Consider the following 18,330-nt stretch of genomic DNA (forward strand, 5'->3'; position numbering starts at 1 on the left):
TGTGAGGAGTGTGGTGTGTTCTCCCTGTGTCTGCGTGGGTTTCCTCCCACACTCCAAAAACACATGTTGTTAGGTGGATTGGAGACTCAAAAGTGTCCGTGAGTGTGAGTGTTGCACTGTGAATGACAGGTGTGTTCCTGCCTTTTTTTGCCGTTAATTCCTGTGCTAATGTAACGTTGGACAGTTAAATCTGAACTCTGGAACCTGATTCTCTCTAACACCAGGAGACTCTTCAGGAGCACCTGAAGGACAGTTTCCCAGAGTTGTGGAGGATGAAGAGAGGTTGGATAAATCCTACGACCATGTTGAGGATTGTAAAGACAGTGGTGACCACACTGAAGTCGTAGAAGGAGAGAATTTTCTCCAAGCTGTAGGACACGGCTATCGGGGCGTTCTGGATCAGACACGTCAGTAGACTGATGGAGATGATTTGGATGGCCTTCTTCTTGGTGGCGTTCATCTCTCTCTGCTCTCGTTCCATGTCCCCAGGTCCTGGGCGCTTCAGCTTTCTTAGAACAGACACACAGCAGAAGAACACCACCAACAACACCATGATGTTCACGGCTACCAAGAGACTGTAAGCAGAAATCAGCGTACAGCCAAGAACTCCAAGAGTTAGAGTCCAGCTCCAGACCAGCACTGAACAGGAGACTCTGTACCTGAGGGGCTTCAGCTTCAAGAACACCAGAGGATGAACCACGGCCAGATAGCGCTCCAAACAAACACAGCACAGGAACAGGAGGCGAGCAGACATACTGACCCCAAACAGAAAATCCACCAGTTTAACTACGAATACACTCTTGTCGTCTATTAACACGATGTACAGGAGGGTCAGGGTGGACATCAGGATCTCGGCCACAGAGTTACTGAGCAAGAACACCACAGACACCTCCAGTCCTCCTTTAGAAAGCAGGAGGAAGATGATGTAGGAGTTCAGAGAAACACTCAGCAGGAACAGGATGGTGAAGCTGGACTTTACGAGGTCCAATAAAACCAGGACCTTAAAGCTGTAGCCGACGAGGGTCGAGTTGTTCAGAGTAGAGTTCATCTTCTTCCTCTGGACACAGCCTGTGGAGGAGAGTGTAAACAAACAGATGAAGTACAAAACAAGTAGCCCAGAACATCACACACTCACTCACACACTCAACCATTCACACACACACTTACCCACTCCTTCACACAGTCACTCAGACCCTCACACACACTCACTCACTCACATACTCACACAGTCCCTTACTCAGACCCTCACAGACTCACCCAGTCACTCACACATTCACTAAGACCCTCACACACTCACCCAGTCACTCATACACTCACTCACACACACTCAACCATTCACACACACACACACACACTTACCCAGTCCTTCACACAGTCACTCAGACCCTCACACACACTCATTCACTCACATACTCACACAGTCCCTTACTTAGACCCTCACAGACTCACCCAGTCACTCATACACTCAACCAGTCCTTCACACACTCACTCAGTCACTCACATACTCACCCAGTAACTCACACACTCACCGAGTCACTCACACACTCAACAATTCACACACACACACACTTACCCAGTTCTTCACACAGTCACTCAGACCCTCACACACACTCATTCACTCACATACTCACACAGTCCCTTACTTAGACCCTCACAGACTCACCCAGTCACTCATACACTCAACCAGTCCTTCACACACTCACTCAGTCACTCACATACTCACCCAGTAACTCACACACTCACCGAGTCACTCACACACTCAACAATTCACACACACACACACTTACCCAGTCCTTCACACAGTCACTCAGACCCTCACTCACATACTCACACAGTCCCTTACTAAGACCCTCACACACTCACCCAGTCACTCATACACTCAACCCGTCCTTCACACACCCACTCAGTCACTCACATACTCACCCAGTAACTCATACACTCATCCAGTCACACACACACTCATTTACAAACTCAACCAGTCCTTCACACACTCACTCAGAACCTCACACACTCACCCAGTCACTCACACATTCACCCAGTCACTCACACACTCCCTCAGACCCTCACACACTCACCCAGTCACTCACACACTCACCCAGTCACTCATACACTCAGTCTCTCACACACTCACTCAGACCGTCACACACACACACACAAGGACAGTTTCCCACCCTCACCCAGTCGCCCTCACAGTGGCCTGAGGAAAGGACCCCACCCTGAGACAGCAGCCGTGCGGCAGAAACTCTACCTGCAGTGTGTTCTCTTCTCTCTCTGAGCACAGTTCACAGTGTGGTCATTACCTCAGGTTTATATCCAACTTCACAGATCAATCTTTCTGCAGTGCCTCGCTTTTCATGCAAATACACACACTCATGAACTCATTTATCCCTCCTCAGCTCCACTGGAAAAGCATGTTTCAGTCTGATGATGATGAAGATGAAGATGATGATGAAGATGATGATGATGAAGATGATGATGAGGACGATGATGATAATGATGATGATGAAGATGATGACGATGATGATGATGATGATGATGATGAAGATGATGATGATGAAGATGATGATGAGGACGATGATGATAATGATGATGATGAAGATGATGACGATGATGATGATGATGAAGATGATGATGATGATGATGATGATGAAGATGATGATGATGATGATAATGATGAAGATGATGATGATAATGATGAAGATGATGACGATGATGATGAAGATGATGATGATGAGGACGATGATGATAATGAAGATGATGATGATGAAGATGATGATAATGAAGATGATGATGATGATGAAGACGATGATGATAATGAAGATGATGATGATGAAGATGATGATGAGGACGATGATGATAATGATGATGATGAAGATGATGACGATGATGATGATGATGATGATGAAGATGATGATGATGATGATGAAGATGATGATGATGATGATGATGAAGATGATGATGATGATGATAATGATGAAGATGATGATGATAATGATGAAGATGATGACGATGATGATGAAGATGATGATGATGAGGACGATGATGATAATGAAGATGATGATGATGAAGATGATGATAATGAAGATGATGATGATGATGAAGACGATGATGATAATGAAGATGATGATGATGAAGACGATGATGATAATGAAGATGATGATGATGATGAAGACGATGATGATAATGAAGATGATGATGATGAAGACCATGATGGTGAAGATGATGATAATGAAGATGATGATGATGATGAAGACGATTATGAAGACCATGATGATGAAGATGATGCTAAAGATGATGATGATGATGATGAAGACGATGATGATGATGATGGTGAAGACGATGAAGATGATGATGATGAAGACGATGATGATGATGATGATGATGATGAAGATGATGATGATGACGATGATGATGAAGAAGACGGTGTCTTCACTTCCCCAGAGCTTTTCTAGACCCCCAGAGCCTCACAGCAGCGATTAGGATGAGAGGAGACGAGAGGGAGGGGCCGAGCCGTTTACTGAATGCAGGGACGGTCAGGAGGGCAGACAGAGGGAGCACAGGGGCAGATTTAACCAGGCATCAGGGTCTCACCCCCTGGGGAACTGCCCCCAAGGTCTTTACTGCCCCCAGAGAGTGAGGACCTTTGTCAACTTTAACTCTCTGGGGACTTTAGCCCTCTGGGGTCTGAGGAATTTACCTTTATGTACCTCGTCAGACCCCAGAGGGGTGATTTCCTCAGACCCCAGAGGGTGGGGCAGGAGCGGTGGAGCAGGTGGAGGACTGTGTGGATGGAGAGACGCTCAGTGAAATATTAGAAAGATGAATGAACTCAGAGATGTGTGATTTACATGAGCTGCGACTTGTCTGACGGAGACTGATGAGGAGAGTGGTATAAAAGCCCCGAGGTGATTTCCACTACAACACACACCTCAGCGAGAGTCACGTGAAGAGGGGCGTGATGTTTTAAAACCTGCTTTTACTTTCCTGCTTTTGCTGAGTTCCTTTACTTTCCACACAGTCTCTCTCTCTCATTCTCTTCCTGTTCCATCTCTCTTTCTCTCTCTCTCTCTTCCTGTTCCATCTCTCTCCCTTTCTCTCTCTCTCTCTCTCTTTCATTCTCTCTCCCTTTCTCTCTCTCTCTCTCTCTCTATATATATATATATTTTTTTTTTCCACCTTCTTTCCCAAAGAGAACTGGATGTGTCTGTTTTTTTTCTCTGAATATCGCCACGTCCAAGGTTCTCCTCTCCGTCATGTCACTCCTGTATCTTCTGTCTTTGCAAAGCAGTGACTACGTCTTCCTTAAACTGGTCCTGTTCCCATTCGGGGTCTATATGTCTGTCCGAGCCCTGTTCCTGTGCTGAGTTTGTTCGGAGCGCTATCTGGCTGCGGTTCGTCCTGTTCCTGTTCTTGAAGCTGAAGCCCCTCAGGTATCGGGTCACCTGTTCGGTCCTGGTCTGGACCTGCGCTCTAACTCTGGGTGCTCTTCTCTTTATAAAGTCCTGCTGACTGTAGACACCACGGTGTTGTCGGTGGAGCTCTTCTGCTGTGTGTCCGTCCTGAGAAAGCTGAGGGGTCCAGAAGCGAGGCACACGGAGCGAGAGCAGAGAGAGAGGAACTCGACCAAGAAGAAGGCCTTCCACGTCTTATCCGTCAGTGCTGTTATTTCAGGGGAAGGGAATGAATCTGGACGCACTGTATCTGTGAACACTGTGTGAACGACACTGTAAAGATGATAATGACCGCGGTGTTGACCACACAGAGGATTTGCATGGGTCTGGTGTCGGCTGAATCGTTATTTTCAGGCTTCTGTAACTGGATTCTGTGGATGCAGGGGTTAAATGAGTGAATGATACCAGTGAAAACCAGTGCTTTATTACAGACAGATAATAGATACACTGTTATTATAAAGACTGTGTTGTTATTAACTCAGTAAATAAAGATATAAACCCACACCATGATCCTGAGTCAACCATCAACCTGAATGTGTCTGAAATAATAAAGGGTTAAAGATTCTCTGTGTAAAAGTGGAGGAGAACACAGTGGATTATATTTGTGTGAGATTTGCAGGAAAACATGCATCAAAATGATAACCAAATACAAACGGACAGACGGCAGAGTGTGAGTGTGAAACTGTGCACTGCTCCAGCTCTGAGCTTCAGCTTCTTACTTTTCCTTTTCTTTATTCCTTACTTTCTTTCTTGCACATCTTATGTTTCTTTAATCCTTTAACTGGTGTTTTGTCACATTTTATTTCTCTTTTTAAATTATTATTTATTTCTTCCACATTTATATCTTTATTTATTTACCACATTCTTTTTCTTTCTTTCTTTTTTCTTTCTTACTCACTTTATATTTCATTGATTTTTCCAGTATTCTTTCTAATTATTTCTTGTTTTTTTTACTCTGTCTTTTTATATTTTACTCTTTCATTCTCTTTCCTTTTTATAAATTTGTATTTACACTCTTTCTCTATTTGTATTTTCACTTTTCTTTTTAATTTCTTAAAAGTACCCTTTTTTTATTCTTTTCCCTTTCCATTTTCCTTCCCTTTTTTCTTTTCTTTCAGTTTCCCTCATTTTTTACTGTCTTTTGTATTTACTTTTTTTTGTTCCCATCTTTCTATCTTGTTTTTCTTTGTTTTTAATTTCCTTTCCCAATTTATATGTTTCTTTTTTAATTGTGCTTTTGCTATAGTTTTTTACGTTTTGTCTCTTCGTTTTCTCTTTTTTTTATTTTGTGGTCAAATAACCTTCCGTTGTAGGAGCGTATAAATATTTATAAATAGTGACACTAGAAGACCGTAGACAAAAAAATAGAACTACTCCAGTGAGAGAGCAGGCGGCGCCAGGGATGAACGAACCTGGATCGTCTGGAGTCGACTCCGAGTCAAAAATAAATACAAGGAATCTAAAATCGTAATGGGGAAATGGGTCGACTCCAAGCGTTTCGACTCTCTGAATCGTTTGTCCCGTTCCCCGATGCGTTGGATATTAAGAATCGACTCTTTGTGAGGTGATTCCTCATCACTAGGCGGCGCTCTATTAGAAAACAACGAGACCAGGCCACACAGGAAAAAAGGAGGAGAAAAACCAACGAATGTAGGAAAAAAGTGAGTTTATTCTCAGGCTTACCGTATTTTATGTGTTTCAGGGACAGATTTAAGGCGGTATTGTCCGATTAGAATGTAAATAAGACCTTAAAATAGTGTTGAAATATCTAAAACCCGAGGATAAATGAAGCTACCGCTGCAGAAATGGCCGTGGAGTCAACAGTAAATAAGAGCACCCAGAGTCTATGTTTTAGGGCTTTATTTCTTTATTTTTCATGTATTGGGTTATATTTCTATATTACGTTGCATGTAAAATGCCTTAATTTTCTTTAAAACCCAAAGTTATTTTCATATTTGCCATCTTCACCCCCAAATCTCCGTTCCACCTTAAATGGTGCAGCAGTAACGCTAACTGCCACATAATTTAAGGTGGAAAGTGGAGTTGGGGAAAAAAAACCCCGCTAAATTGAGGTTCGTAGATCATTTTCTGCATGTTTTACTGATAAAAACGGCATGATTTAATGTTTAACCGACACTTAAAAGCCTCTTAATTAATTCAGGCTTTTATATTTTATGTTGTTGTGTAGTAAACAGCAGAAATGAAGGTGTTTTGTTTATGAAATGCTGATATTCATTAAACCATACATTTATCGTTCGTATTTACATGTTTAAACATTAAATGGCAGAATTTAAATCAAAGTAGTGCCTGATAAGACACGTTTTTAAGAAAAAACTATATTTAGTGATTTATTTAAAGGATCTTAGCTCTTAAATTGGTTAATAACATGAGTGTATAATTTAACCACTTAGTGCCTACTTTGAAACACACACACACAGGGTGGTCCATAGCCCCCTGTTGTCCAATCTGGGTCCAGAAAAAAAGAACCAATCAAATGAAACACAGAGAAAACAGAACCTCAGACTAATCTGCTGAAAAGCATTTGAGAAGTCGGCATCACTGGACGCTGTGATGGTGTAAACACATGTCAGGACCGTCAGATCACAGCAGTGTAAACTGTATTTACAGGTGATGGAGTACCGCTCTCCTGCTGAAGGTAATTCCCAGGATTCCTTTCAGTCAGGCCACTGGAAACCTCCACTGGATTACAGCGCCACCAACACAAAGTCCTCCAAACAACAGGTCACTGTGAGTGCACACCTTTCACACCATACCTGCTTAAAGGAGCGGTCAGTCATTTTCTCCAGTGATTCTCCTTCACGTTCTGAAACAACTGCTATACTGCCACCTAGTGGCCTGTTGGGTTTCAAAGACTCTGGAGAATAAACAGATTCATTTAGGGACAGCCAATGAGATTGAATCTGGAAATGAACGATAAATAACCACTTTCATGAACATTGCTTGGTTTTTCTTGATGTTAGGAATGACTGATTGCTCCTTTAAAGTTATGATACAGGACATTGATTTGTTTAAATGGGAAATTGCTGATTAACAGTTGAACATTAATTACTATTCCAGTCTAAAAGTGTTCGGTTTTGTAGAAAAAAATGCCAGTTTTTGCATTTGTGCTTCGTAGAGGAGAAGTATCTGGCATGAAGTAAACAAACACATAAATAATATTTACAGGTAATGGAGTACCATGCGTGTGCCGAGGTTAATTCCCAGAATTCATATCCGTCAGTCCTGTGGAAACCTACAAAATCCACACCCCAGGTATTATTAGTCTCCTGTGGATTTATTTAAAGTTCTGATATAAAAATTATAAAGTTCTTTTAAAGGGAGACAGATACCACATGCAGTATGTGGCTAAAAAGTATGTGTACACCGGTCAGTCCAACATCACTTCTCAAATCAAGGGCGTTAACATTTTCTGTGAAGGCTTTGCTCTTCGTATTGGAGAGTTGTTGTGAGGATTTGATGGTATTCAGCCACATTTATAATCGTCAGGTCAGGTGCTGAGGTTGGATGATTCTTTTTGGATCACAGACACCACTCCTGGATGGAGCTCCATCACTCCCCGCATTGAGCAGGATGACTATAGGCTCATGTGCAGCTGCTCTAGAGCGCCATGTTTGTATCTGCATCTGTTTACCTCAGTTTTTGGATCTATAGTTTTCACAGAAGGGACATGAATTAAAAAGATAAACACCTTAATTACAGAATATTTCTGGAAATCTTTTAATATCAAAAATGTATTGGGGTAGACTCAAGTCTGAATATTTTTGTTTCTGTGTTTCAAGACGTAAATAAACCGTGTTTCAGACTGGCGGAGGATGTCTGTTGGACCTGAATAAGGGAACATTATTTATTAGTTTTTGTTTATTTATAGGTCTTTTTCCAGCAAGAAGGACTTAATATAAACAAAAGTGCTGTTTTTTTTTTACACGTTCCAGTATCTGCTGTGTTTATTCTTGGGGTTTAAACCCATACTCAGTGAATTAACAGGAATCTTGCTGTTATTGGCAGGTGACAGAGAACAGCGTTCCCTCTGAGACGTCGCTGGTGGATGGAATGGATAATCGGGAATCTGCCAGCTCAGAAACAGCCAATCAACAGGTACGAATTATTCTTAAAACCTTCCTTAAAGAGCAGAAAGTCTGTTTTTATTTTCCACCACAAGGGAGTAAACTGTTTATGCATGTGTTTAAGAAAGTGCCACTCACATTAGATGAAGAATCAAACTGCTTTGTTGTCCTTAAATGAATCAGTTCATGCTCCAGGCCGCTAGGTGTCACTGCAGCATCATTGGAGAAAACAAATGTTTTTTTTCATAAGTCTCTTCAGTGGTTTTGTTTAAACTTTGTCAAAGATCCTTTGCAGCTCAAACCTACATTGTTTATATGTGATTGGGTATGTAAATGAGCTCTCTTCTGATTGGCTGCATTCATCATTCAGAAAAGGCAGTCCAGGCTAAAGAGCAGAGGGGTATTTCACAAAGCAGGATTCCTCATTTAACCAGAGAAGTCCCTGAGTTTAAAACGCCCCCAGTCTCTGTTTTGTGGAGCTGTTTGTGTTTGTAAATCAGTGACTGAATGCGTTTAGAAAAGAAATACAGTATGAAATGTGTAGTTTTTGAGATTGTGTCAAATATTAACACACTGCATCTTCACACACATTAGAGCCTTTTTATTTAAAGAGCATCGCCAGTGAAATTTCCAACGCACCTAAGGTAGAGCATCGTGGACATTAATGTTTAGGTACTCACCTGTGTGCTAGGCTTGTAACCAGAGGCTTCCACTAGAGGGTAGAGCAGGGAAAGACGCAGGTAATTGCAGATTGGCTCTGACACAGCCGTCTTCAACACTTTCCACCGTTGTGAAGCTGCTGATTGCCTGCACTGCCCCCTAGTGTTTGTGTACAGCACCTTGCGCACACACAGCATTTATTTTCTGAGGAGGAGCACAACCTACGCACCACACATGATACACAGAGCAGCCATGATGCCATAACACAAACACAGTCTGGAAGTTAGTTTTGGGTTCTTTTGGTTGTTTGTGACGTTGCTGAAATGAGAAAGGTATTCTGCATTTGGCCTTTAGTTAAAATCTTGTGGCGTGATGTCAGTGTGTCTCTATAGTACAGTTACAAACAATGTCAAACTGTAGAACACACACAGCAGAGAGCAGCGAGGCGCTGTCTCTGAAAGAGCAGAATCCCTTTGTTTTTTGCCTCCCTCTGTCAGACACTGAAACAGGACACTGTAGGTTTCATTGTTGTGGGAAACTAAGCACAAAATGCATGGGTTTTTATTATTATTTATTTATTTATTTGTCTTTTCCCTAAGTCTATAACATCTCTCTCCTTTGACTGAATTTTACATCACAACGACTGACCGAAGTTGCTGAAAGTTTAAAATGCTTTCTTTGATTTAAACCTTTTCAGAGCTCACTAACCTCAGAGTACCACCCTTCATTTGTTTTATGTCCAGTTATTAATTTTGCAGGAGATTCAAGATGCAAGATAGAATTTTCCACTTGTAAAATAATTTTTTACTGTTATTAATTACAGTATAATCTGCAAATACAAAGAAATGAATCCCAATAAAAAAACATCAGCTCCTGATTGGACTCGTCATTTTATTGGAAATAAACCTCCCATAAAACATCACTGTTTCATTTGTTCATCTTTGGAGCCCAATTGTTTTTTTTTTCTCACAAATTTTGTGTTATAAATTGTTCTTTAACTCATTTGTTTCTGTAGAATGCGCGAAACAGTCAGAACCCCTATTCAGGACTGAACATTTACTCCTCTGAAGACAGTGATGAAGACGTATGTACGTCCAGACTAAAGAAGACTAGAAGCATAGTAAGTTTTTCCTCTTCTCCAGACAGATCATCTGCAACCGAAGTGCTCAAATTACAACCAAAGACCACCCTTTATTGAGTTAATCTCAAGCTAAAACAGCCGTTAAGTACAAAATATTCAGTTTTCAGGAGATATTTCAGAGGAGATTTGATCTAAAATGATCTTGAAGTAAAATAAGTTTCACAGACGTCAAGGAAATGAAAAGATAGCGAAAGTAAAACCCAAAACAACCACACAATGTGGCTTCCTCATCAAAACTCCCTGTCAGATATACCCCCCCCCCCTTAAAGCTGTCGTCTTCGAGAACATCCACTCTCGCTTCAGAGCTTCTGTCTGTGTCCACGCTCCTACTGTGAGAAGAATGACTCAACACTGGGTGTGAAAGGATGTGGAGAGAAGATGAAAAGGAAATGCAAACCAAAAATTCACAGCAGTGAAACTAAACTGATTTCCCCAGAATCTAGACCTCAACAGGTTTGGGTTTAACCTGAATGTGAGAAGCAAAAATTAAAAACAACTTCTAAGACTGAACTTCAGAGGAGTTGTGGGAAAAATACGCTGCCAGATTTGAATAAATGGAGACTGACTTTAGTGTGGATTGAAGTGTGAATATAATTGATACTAACATTTCTATTCGATATGTTTTCGTCTTTTTTTCTGACGGTGAAAATTGTATACATTTTGCTTGGAGAGTTTTAAAAAAATGAAGGGTGGTCTCTGTTTTGTGCACAGGACTGAGTATGTTACTTGATTTTTATTAATGTAAACTAGAGCTTAGAGCTGTACATGTGTCTAAACATGTTCTCATTTGTGATTTCCAGCTGGAGGAGTTGTTTTCCGAGGATTCAAACGAGCTCCTGGACTCTGCTTCTGACAGCGGGAAGGAGCTTCCATCAAACCCCAAAGATGAAATCCAAGACAGCTTCTCCGAAGACTGCAAGTCCCCCAAACCCAGCTCCAGTTCGAAGAAGCAAAAAGCCAGCGGACGAAGGAACAATATCAAAACAAGGGGAACTGTGGCAGTCAACAGAAGCCAAAGAAAGTTGGACGGGAAGCGGCTGTATAACAAGAAACACTATTGCCTTTTTTGTTCCAAACCTTTCAGCAAGATGGCGAGACATCTGGAAGATGTGCACGCCAAAGAAGAAGACGTCGCAAAAGCCAAGGGATTCCCCAAGGGCTCTAAAGAGAGGAGATTGCAGTTGGACGAACTTCGGCTACGAGGGAACTACAAGCACAACATCGCCGTGTTGAAGTCAGGAAAAGGCGACCTGGTCCCTTGCAAAAGGCCACGAGGGGTGGTCAAGGCCAGCGACTTCATGCATTGCGCGCATTGCCAAGGACTGTTCAACAAAAAGGTTCTGTGGAGGCACATGAAGGTCTGTAAACTCAGCCCGAATAAAAATTACGTCCCGAAACCTGGAAAGAACCGGACGTTGTCTGTGGTTGCAGCATCTCAGCCTGTGCCTGCAAACGTAAGCCCGGAGTTATGGACTATATTAAGCTTCATGGTCCCTGATGAAGTCACAGACGCTGTTAAAAGCGACAGCTGCATCCTCCAGATGGGGGAATACTGGCTCAACAAAAGTGGAGCACCTCAGCAAAACCAGGGCTACATCATACGGCAAAAGTTGCGAGAGCTGGGCAAGCTGGTGGTCACTGGCAGGAAGGTGGCATCTCTGAAGAAACTGGAGGATTTCCTCGATCCCTACAACTGCATGCAAGTGGTGGAGACCGTGAGGCAGACGTGTGAATACAACAGCGAAACTAACACTTACAAAATCCCATCCCTGGCCAAGAAACTCTCGATCGGGCTTGTGCAGCTCAGCCGACTGGTGAGGGCCAAGGTGGTGGTCCCAAAAGACAGCAGCTTGGTGCAGAAGCTGCGGGACTTCCAGAAGATCCACGAGGACCGCTGGAGCGATTTGCTGTGGACGTCCGTGTCGAAGAACACAGAGAATATCAAGTTTAAGACACCCATGTTGTTGGCGTTCACGGAAGACGTGCAGAAGCTCCACTCCTTCCTGAACAAGACGCAAGACGAACGCATGGCGCAGTTGTCGTCTGACCCTTCTACGAAATACTGGTCTGATCTGGCGAAGGTGTGTCTCACTCAGGTTGTTCTGTTCAACCGCAGCCGAGAAGGGGAAGTCTCCAGCATGACCATGACCACCTTTCTGTCCAGGGACAATGCAGATCCCCCTACAGACATCGACTGGGCGCTCACCGAGGTGGAGAAACAGCTGTGCCGCCACTTCTACAAAATCGTGATCCGGCGGGAAGGTGCTCGACCGGTGCCTATCCTCCTCACCCTTAAAATGCTCCGTGCCTTGCAGCTCCTGGCCGAGAAGCGAGAATCCTGTGGTGTCCTCAAAGAGAACCCCTACGTTTTCGCCCGGCCCTCGTCCAACACACACTACAGAAGCTCAGATTGCATCCGTGTGGCCGCTTCGGCCTGCGGCGCCAAAGACGCTTATGCCCTAACCTGTGGCAAGCTGCGGAAACGAATCGCGACGGTATCAACCGTCTTGAACCTGGGGGATCCTGAGATCAACCAGTTGGCGAACTTTCTCGGGCACGAGCTCATCTTCCATGAAGAGTACTATGCTTTACCCGAAAGGACCCTGCAGCTCGCAAAGGTCTACAAAGTCCTCACAGCGATGGAGCTGGGCCGGATGATGGAGTTCATGGGCAAGAACTTCTCCGACATCAGTGTTCAACCTAATGGTATACATGCGCTCGCTCTCTCTCTCTCTCTCTGTCTCTGCTTACTTTTTACCTTTTCTTTGCTTTCCTTATTTAATCTGCTGTAACACTGATCGTGTTGGATAAAGTTTTGTCTGATGGTTTGTCTGTTGTCCATCTTGATGCTGAGTGTTACTTTAATTGTCTAAAGCTTTTTCCATCTGTTCTGGGAGCATCACATTCAGGGAAAACATACATATTTTAAAGAGACTTTCACCCATTCTTAAGCAGTTTTATTCAGGTTTAAAATGATAAAGAGTGAGGTTTGGTGTTGTTTTGATTTCTCCTTTCTTCAGAAATGTTGACAGAGGTGGTGAATGGAATCAGACGTCCAACTCCGAAAACTCGTAAGAAATTATTACTTAATGGTTGTAAATACTTTACAGCATTGTTTTTTCACCGTCTAGAGCTAAAACAGTTTAAAATCTGTCCCTGATGGAGAGGGACGTGTGGAATATCCTCAGATTAAAAAAAAAAAAGGATTGATTTGGGATGTCCATTATCATTGTCACTCCATATAAAGCTCTGGAGAAGGAATAAAACGCTGGGCATGTTTTAGAGACATGGAGACGCCCGGTTCCATTCACCTCCACTGAAAAGACACTCCACACATTTCTGTACAATCACCCACTTCACACCCAAACACTGTCCATCACTTTCTTCGTTTCTTACTCTGAACTGAGCAGAAATTTAGAAAATAAAATGCTGTGATTCTCTAGGAATGTGTCTGAAATCAATCCAGACCCTAAACTGTTTTGCCCTGTTTTCTGTTTTGTAGAAGAGCTCGAGCTCTGCAACGACAGAGGGAGGAAGAACTGGGAAAGCCCAGCTCCTGCAGGAGTGAACAGCGCAAACGAAAGTGCGGTGGAGGACTCCGTAGTTTGCAGTGTCACAGCTCCAAGTGAGTTACTTCCAGGATATTAAACCAAGTAGAAATGCAGGGTTTCCCAGTTAGACAGATCCTTAGGCTTAAACAGAGGACTAGAGAGTAGGAACGTCCCTCAGTTCCTGTCCTATTTTTATCTGAGTTTATCTGGCTAAATGTCACATGACTGGTTTTGGTTGATTTTCTTAGTGAAAATGAGAAGCAGTTAGTTGTTTTTCCTCCTGTGATGATTCTTCATGTTATGAAACCTGTTATATTGACCTCTAGTGGCTGGGATATATCCAGGAGTCTGTAATAAACCTATTTAAAAGCATGGCCACCTCACTATGAAGCATAAACCAGTTCAATTTGAGTTGCACTCAACAGAAAGAAAGTAAAAATAGTAAACAATCAGTTTCATAAACATTTTTAATATATTTGATGATAAAAATGAATCCTACCGTCTTTTTTTTATATATATAGTAATTGTTTTTACTGATTTGTGAACAAATTTTGCAGCAGTTTGCCCAAGATATCCTCTAACTTCTGATATTTAATCCTCTTTGTCTGGAACACAGGTGCCTTTCCGGTGTCTCCTCCGACTCAGAAGCGAAAAGAGCAGAAGAAGAGGAAAACCTGGAGCATGAGCGAAGTCCAGGCGGTGGAGAGACACATGAAAAACTTCATCACGTCATGCCGAGTGCCGGGAAAGAAGCCATGTGAGGACTGCATCCAAGCCGAGCCCCTGGCTCTGAAGAACAGAGATTGGCAGAGCGTCAAGTTCTACGTCTACAATCGCATCATGGCTCACAAAAGAGACGGCGCTCCTAAAGTATGAGGAGGATTGTTTATAAAACTTACTTTTGCAAATATTCTTCTACTTGGGAAAGCCAAAAACCGCATGTGTCGCCCCCTAGAGGTTGTGAGAATACATTTGTACCGTTTTCTAAGATCATTTGACATTGTAGAGAAGGTCCACCACATGCTAAACGCTGACAGCTCTGAGTTGGCAGACGACAAGCGTTCACAGCCTTCCACTGCAAAGGAGGAGATTAGACACAAGAAAAAGTACAGAATAAATGGAAGTCAAACCACCCACGCAAGACCTGACACTAGAGTTCACTTCTGTCCACGACGAGAAAGGAGAACAGACGGATGACGGTTAAAAGAAAACACAAAAATGGAACTGTAACAGCCGTGAAAGACCTGACCCCTGCAGATACACAGGACTTAAAAGCTTTCATCTTTGAGCGACAGGAGGAAAAGAGTGTCATGTTTTACTTCTCCTTCCTCGCGCTAAAAAGAGACAAAGTATGAAAGACTTTCTGGCTTCTGCTTCCTTTGTAGTTCACTTTTTACAGTTTTACACGATTGTAAAAATCTAAAATGTTATTTTCAGTCTCAAAAACCTTGTGGAAGAAGGTGCTTTTGACTCGTATCTGTTTCTGCTCACGCTGCAACATGGAGGAGGTCAGCCAGCACTGTCCTAACTTCACAGACAACATACTGGACTTCATCTCTGTCCACCAAGGGAAACAGACTCTTGTGGAGACTACACTGAACGTTTGGAACCTCTGGGCCATAAACTTAGGCCCTAGCTTTAGGACTCACCTCTGTATAGACCACTGGAGACTTGTCGTAGTTCTGTAGGCATTATGTCCATATAAGGAGTTCTGGGTCTGATGTGGATGTCCATATAAGGAGTTTCCTTCCAGATCCCTTTCTGTTTTCATTTCTCCACCAGTTCATTGATTCATTCATTCATTTTTGGTAACTGCTTCATTCTTTTCAGGGTCACGGTGGGTTCAGAGACTGCCCTGAATCACAGGGTGCAAGGCAGTGACACACCCCAGGCCTCACACACTCACCCAGTCACGCTGTCACTCACACCTGTGACCTGTTTCACACACTCACCCAATCACTGTCACACACAACTGTAAACACTTGAATCAGCCTACCAACTTGTGTTAGACTGTGGACCTGAGCTGAATCTCCTTATGGACAATGCTACATGCTACAAGCTAACACTGCTGTGAACTACCAGCACATTAAAGAGCTCCAAACCAGTAATGCTAACACTTAAGTGAACAAATACTTTTTGAAGAGTCTTGGTTCAAGTGGAAGTTATTCCAATAGGAAGGTGGTCATGTAGCATATCAAAGAAATAAAAGGATGTGCTGCAAATTTTTGACTCACCCTGTAGATTTGCAATAAAAAAACTCATGTATTCTCCCACTCTGTTACGTCTGGCCCTGAACGTAGTGAGCTCCCTGAGTAGACCCTGACTATGTCGGCGGTGTTCTGACCAAGGTCTGTCCTCATGAGGCAGATTATTGAGATGCTGTAGTTAGAGAGCGAGTCACGGCTTATTCCTGCCCACTGCACGCAACCAGTGTTTACTTCCCTCAGCAGTGTGAGGGAAGCACCGTGGAGTGTGGTCATCCTGTTTTTATCACAATTTTAAATGTTTTTGTGGAATATTTATGGTAGAAGAGAAATAGTAGGGAGTTGTGCTTGCGTTACATCATGGGATTGCATTCATGGCTGAGAAACAGTTTGATGTCGCCTTAAAATTTTGCCAAATTAAGGTATCTCAGTAGGCAGTGTATTTAAGGTGTCTAAGAATTGGGACAGCCCATGTGTCGGGAGCACACACACTGTGATGTAAAACGCTCTGTGTTGACAGCTCTCTAGGATTTTGTTCAGACTGTTTTTGTCGTTTTAAAGTGACTGTGTGTCATATTAAAAATCATTCTCATTATATTATATAAATGAGAATAAAATTCTCACTTTATTCAACAAAAAATAACCTAAAATGAAGTGTTAATGCGCTCCATTCCCGATCTCTAACACTGACCCCCGTCTGTAAACCCCCGTCTAAACCCACACTCGTGTACATTTGGACACAATATCATCCCTGAGAACGGAATGAACAACCCATCAAAGTTTTCTGCAGCTCTACACCTCTTAACTCCACACTGGTCGGTGCTCGCTGATGTGTGCAGGACGGTTGTATCCAGTCACATGATCCCACTGCAGTGTTAGCTTGTTAGCATGTAGCAGCTGGAAAAAGCCCATTCAGTTTCTCATAAAGAACTTAGAGAACTGCGTCTCAGACCTGAAATTCTTATAAGATGATGTCATCACCTTCAGAACGAGTTTGATAGTGTAGACCTCTGCCTCAACCACCAGAGGGTCCTATAAAAAAAGAGGGGTGGACTGTAGAACTGTTTGAAAAGCAACATGTGCATCTTCTCAGCTGCTGGATGGCGTTATTCCAACTTCCACAGTTTTACACCCAGTTACTGGACGTTTTAAGCTTGGATTTGTTCATCTTTTTCATTCCGTATTTACTCACTGTTTCCACAAGGCAGCGGAGAGTCCGGACTTTCCTCCTCCGTCCGTGAGTTAGTCCGTAGTTACGATACTGAGCCACGAAGCGGCTGTGTGACTTCATTACGACTTATTTAGAGATGTTTGTGTTGATGGATTGTTGTAGTATTCGCGCTTGTGTCATATTTGTGTCCAATGTTCAATAAAAACAATTTTACTTCACCTCAGATATCGTTTCATATTTCATTATCAATGTTGTTAATAAATGTTGTCTTTTTGTCTGATGCAAGTTCCACTGTAGAACACAATCAAATTTAAAACGGACATGCACCTGTTCCTTTAAATGATAATGAGCCGCTCGCTGTTCACCCCAAACCCCGAGCGCACAGCAGTGAGGAGCGAGGAGCAGAAGCTCCTCAGTTTTTAGCTGTTTACACTCAGTTCTTTCTTCTCCATTTTTACTCAGTGCTCTTATTTCTCTGCGCTCGTTGTGTCTGTTTTACTGCGTTTAACCTCGTCTTTGTGCTCTCACATAAATATGGGTCCAGCGCTGTGATTGGCTAGACTCAGATGAGGGGGCGGGGCCATTCTAAAGTCTCTGTACTTGATGTCAGAAGCAGAGTAGGATCAGAACGACTCGTTTTATCACGTGTTTTCTGACTTCGTTAGCGCACAGAAAACAGAATGGTGGGGGAGTCTTGTTTCACAGTGTGTGGGTTGGACTTCATACCTTAAGGTGATCATGCATGAAATAAGGGAGTTTTACTTAATTTGTCCCCTTTTAAAGTGACAATTTAGTTTAGTTATGTACCGTCTAGAATAATCGTTGGACGCAAGTTCTGTCAATATTTCTGAATTCAGTCCCTTGCTAAAAGCTATGTGGACAGCTGTCAGCCGCCATAGCAGGAAATTCCAACACGTACTTAGACATGGAATGACTAACCTGCCAAATCTAAGTTAACAGGTCCCCACTAATTAAACTCCTCTAGGAATTCCATATGTCTACATTTTGGGGACAGTTTGCAAAACAGACTGAGAATTGTGGAGAAGAAAATCCACTGAATTGAACAG

At 42.7% G+C, this 18,330-nt stretch overlaps 1 protein-coding gene across 1 annotated transcript; it reads left to right on the plus strand.

The window, feature by feature from the left end:
• Window positions 1-6,044: 6,044 nt before the first annotated feature.
• Window positions 6,045-17,477, plus strand: LOC136671982 (uncharacterized). The gene is made up of 8 exons (XM_066647906.1): window positions 6,045-6,112; window positions 7,080-7,199; window positions 8,478-8,567; window positions 10,212-10,316; window positions 11,138-13,043; window positions 13,358-13,408; window positions 13,840-13,962; window positions 14,505-17,477. Exons 2-8 carry the CDS (start codon window positions 7,083-7,085, stop codon window positions 14,762-14,764), a joined length of 2,652 nt encoding a protein of 883 aa, XP_066504003.1. The 5' UTR covers window positions 6,045-6,112; window positions 7,080-7,082; the 3' UTR covers window positions 14,765-17,477.
• Window positions 17,478-18,330: the final 853 nt, after the last annotated feature.

This window comes from Hoplias malabaricus, chromosome 16 (genome assembly GCF_029633855.1).
Source record: "Hoplias malabaricus isolate fHopMal1 chromosome 16, fHopMal1.hap1, whole genome shotgun sequence".
NCBI lineage: Eukaryota > Metazoa > Chordata > Actinopteri > Characiformes > Erythrinidae > Hoplias > Hoplias malabaricus.

Coding starts and splice junctions, on each gene's coding strand:
- LOC136671982 (XM_066647906.1), top strand. CDS start 7,083: ATGGAGTACCGCTCTCCTGCTGAAGGTAATTCCCAGGATTCCTTTCAG. Junction 8,568..10,211: donor CAGAAACAGCCAATCAACAG/GTACGAATTATT, acceptor TTGTTTCTGTAG/AATGCGCGAAACAGTCAGAA. Junction 10,317..11,137: donor TAAAGAAGACTAGAAGCATA/GTAAGTTTTTCC, acceptor TGTGATTTCCAG/CTGGAGGAGTTGTTTTCCGA.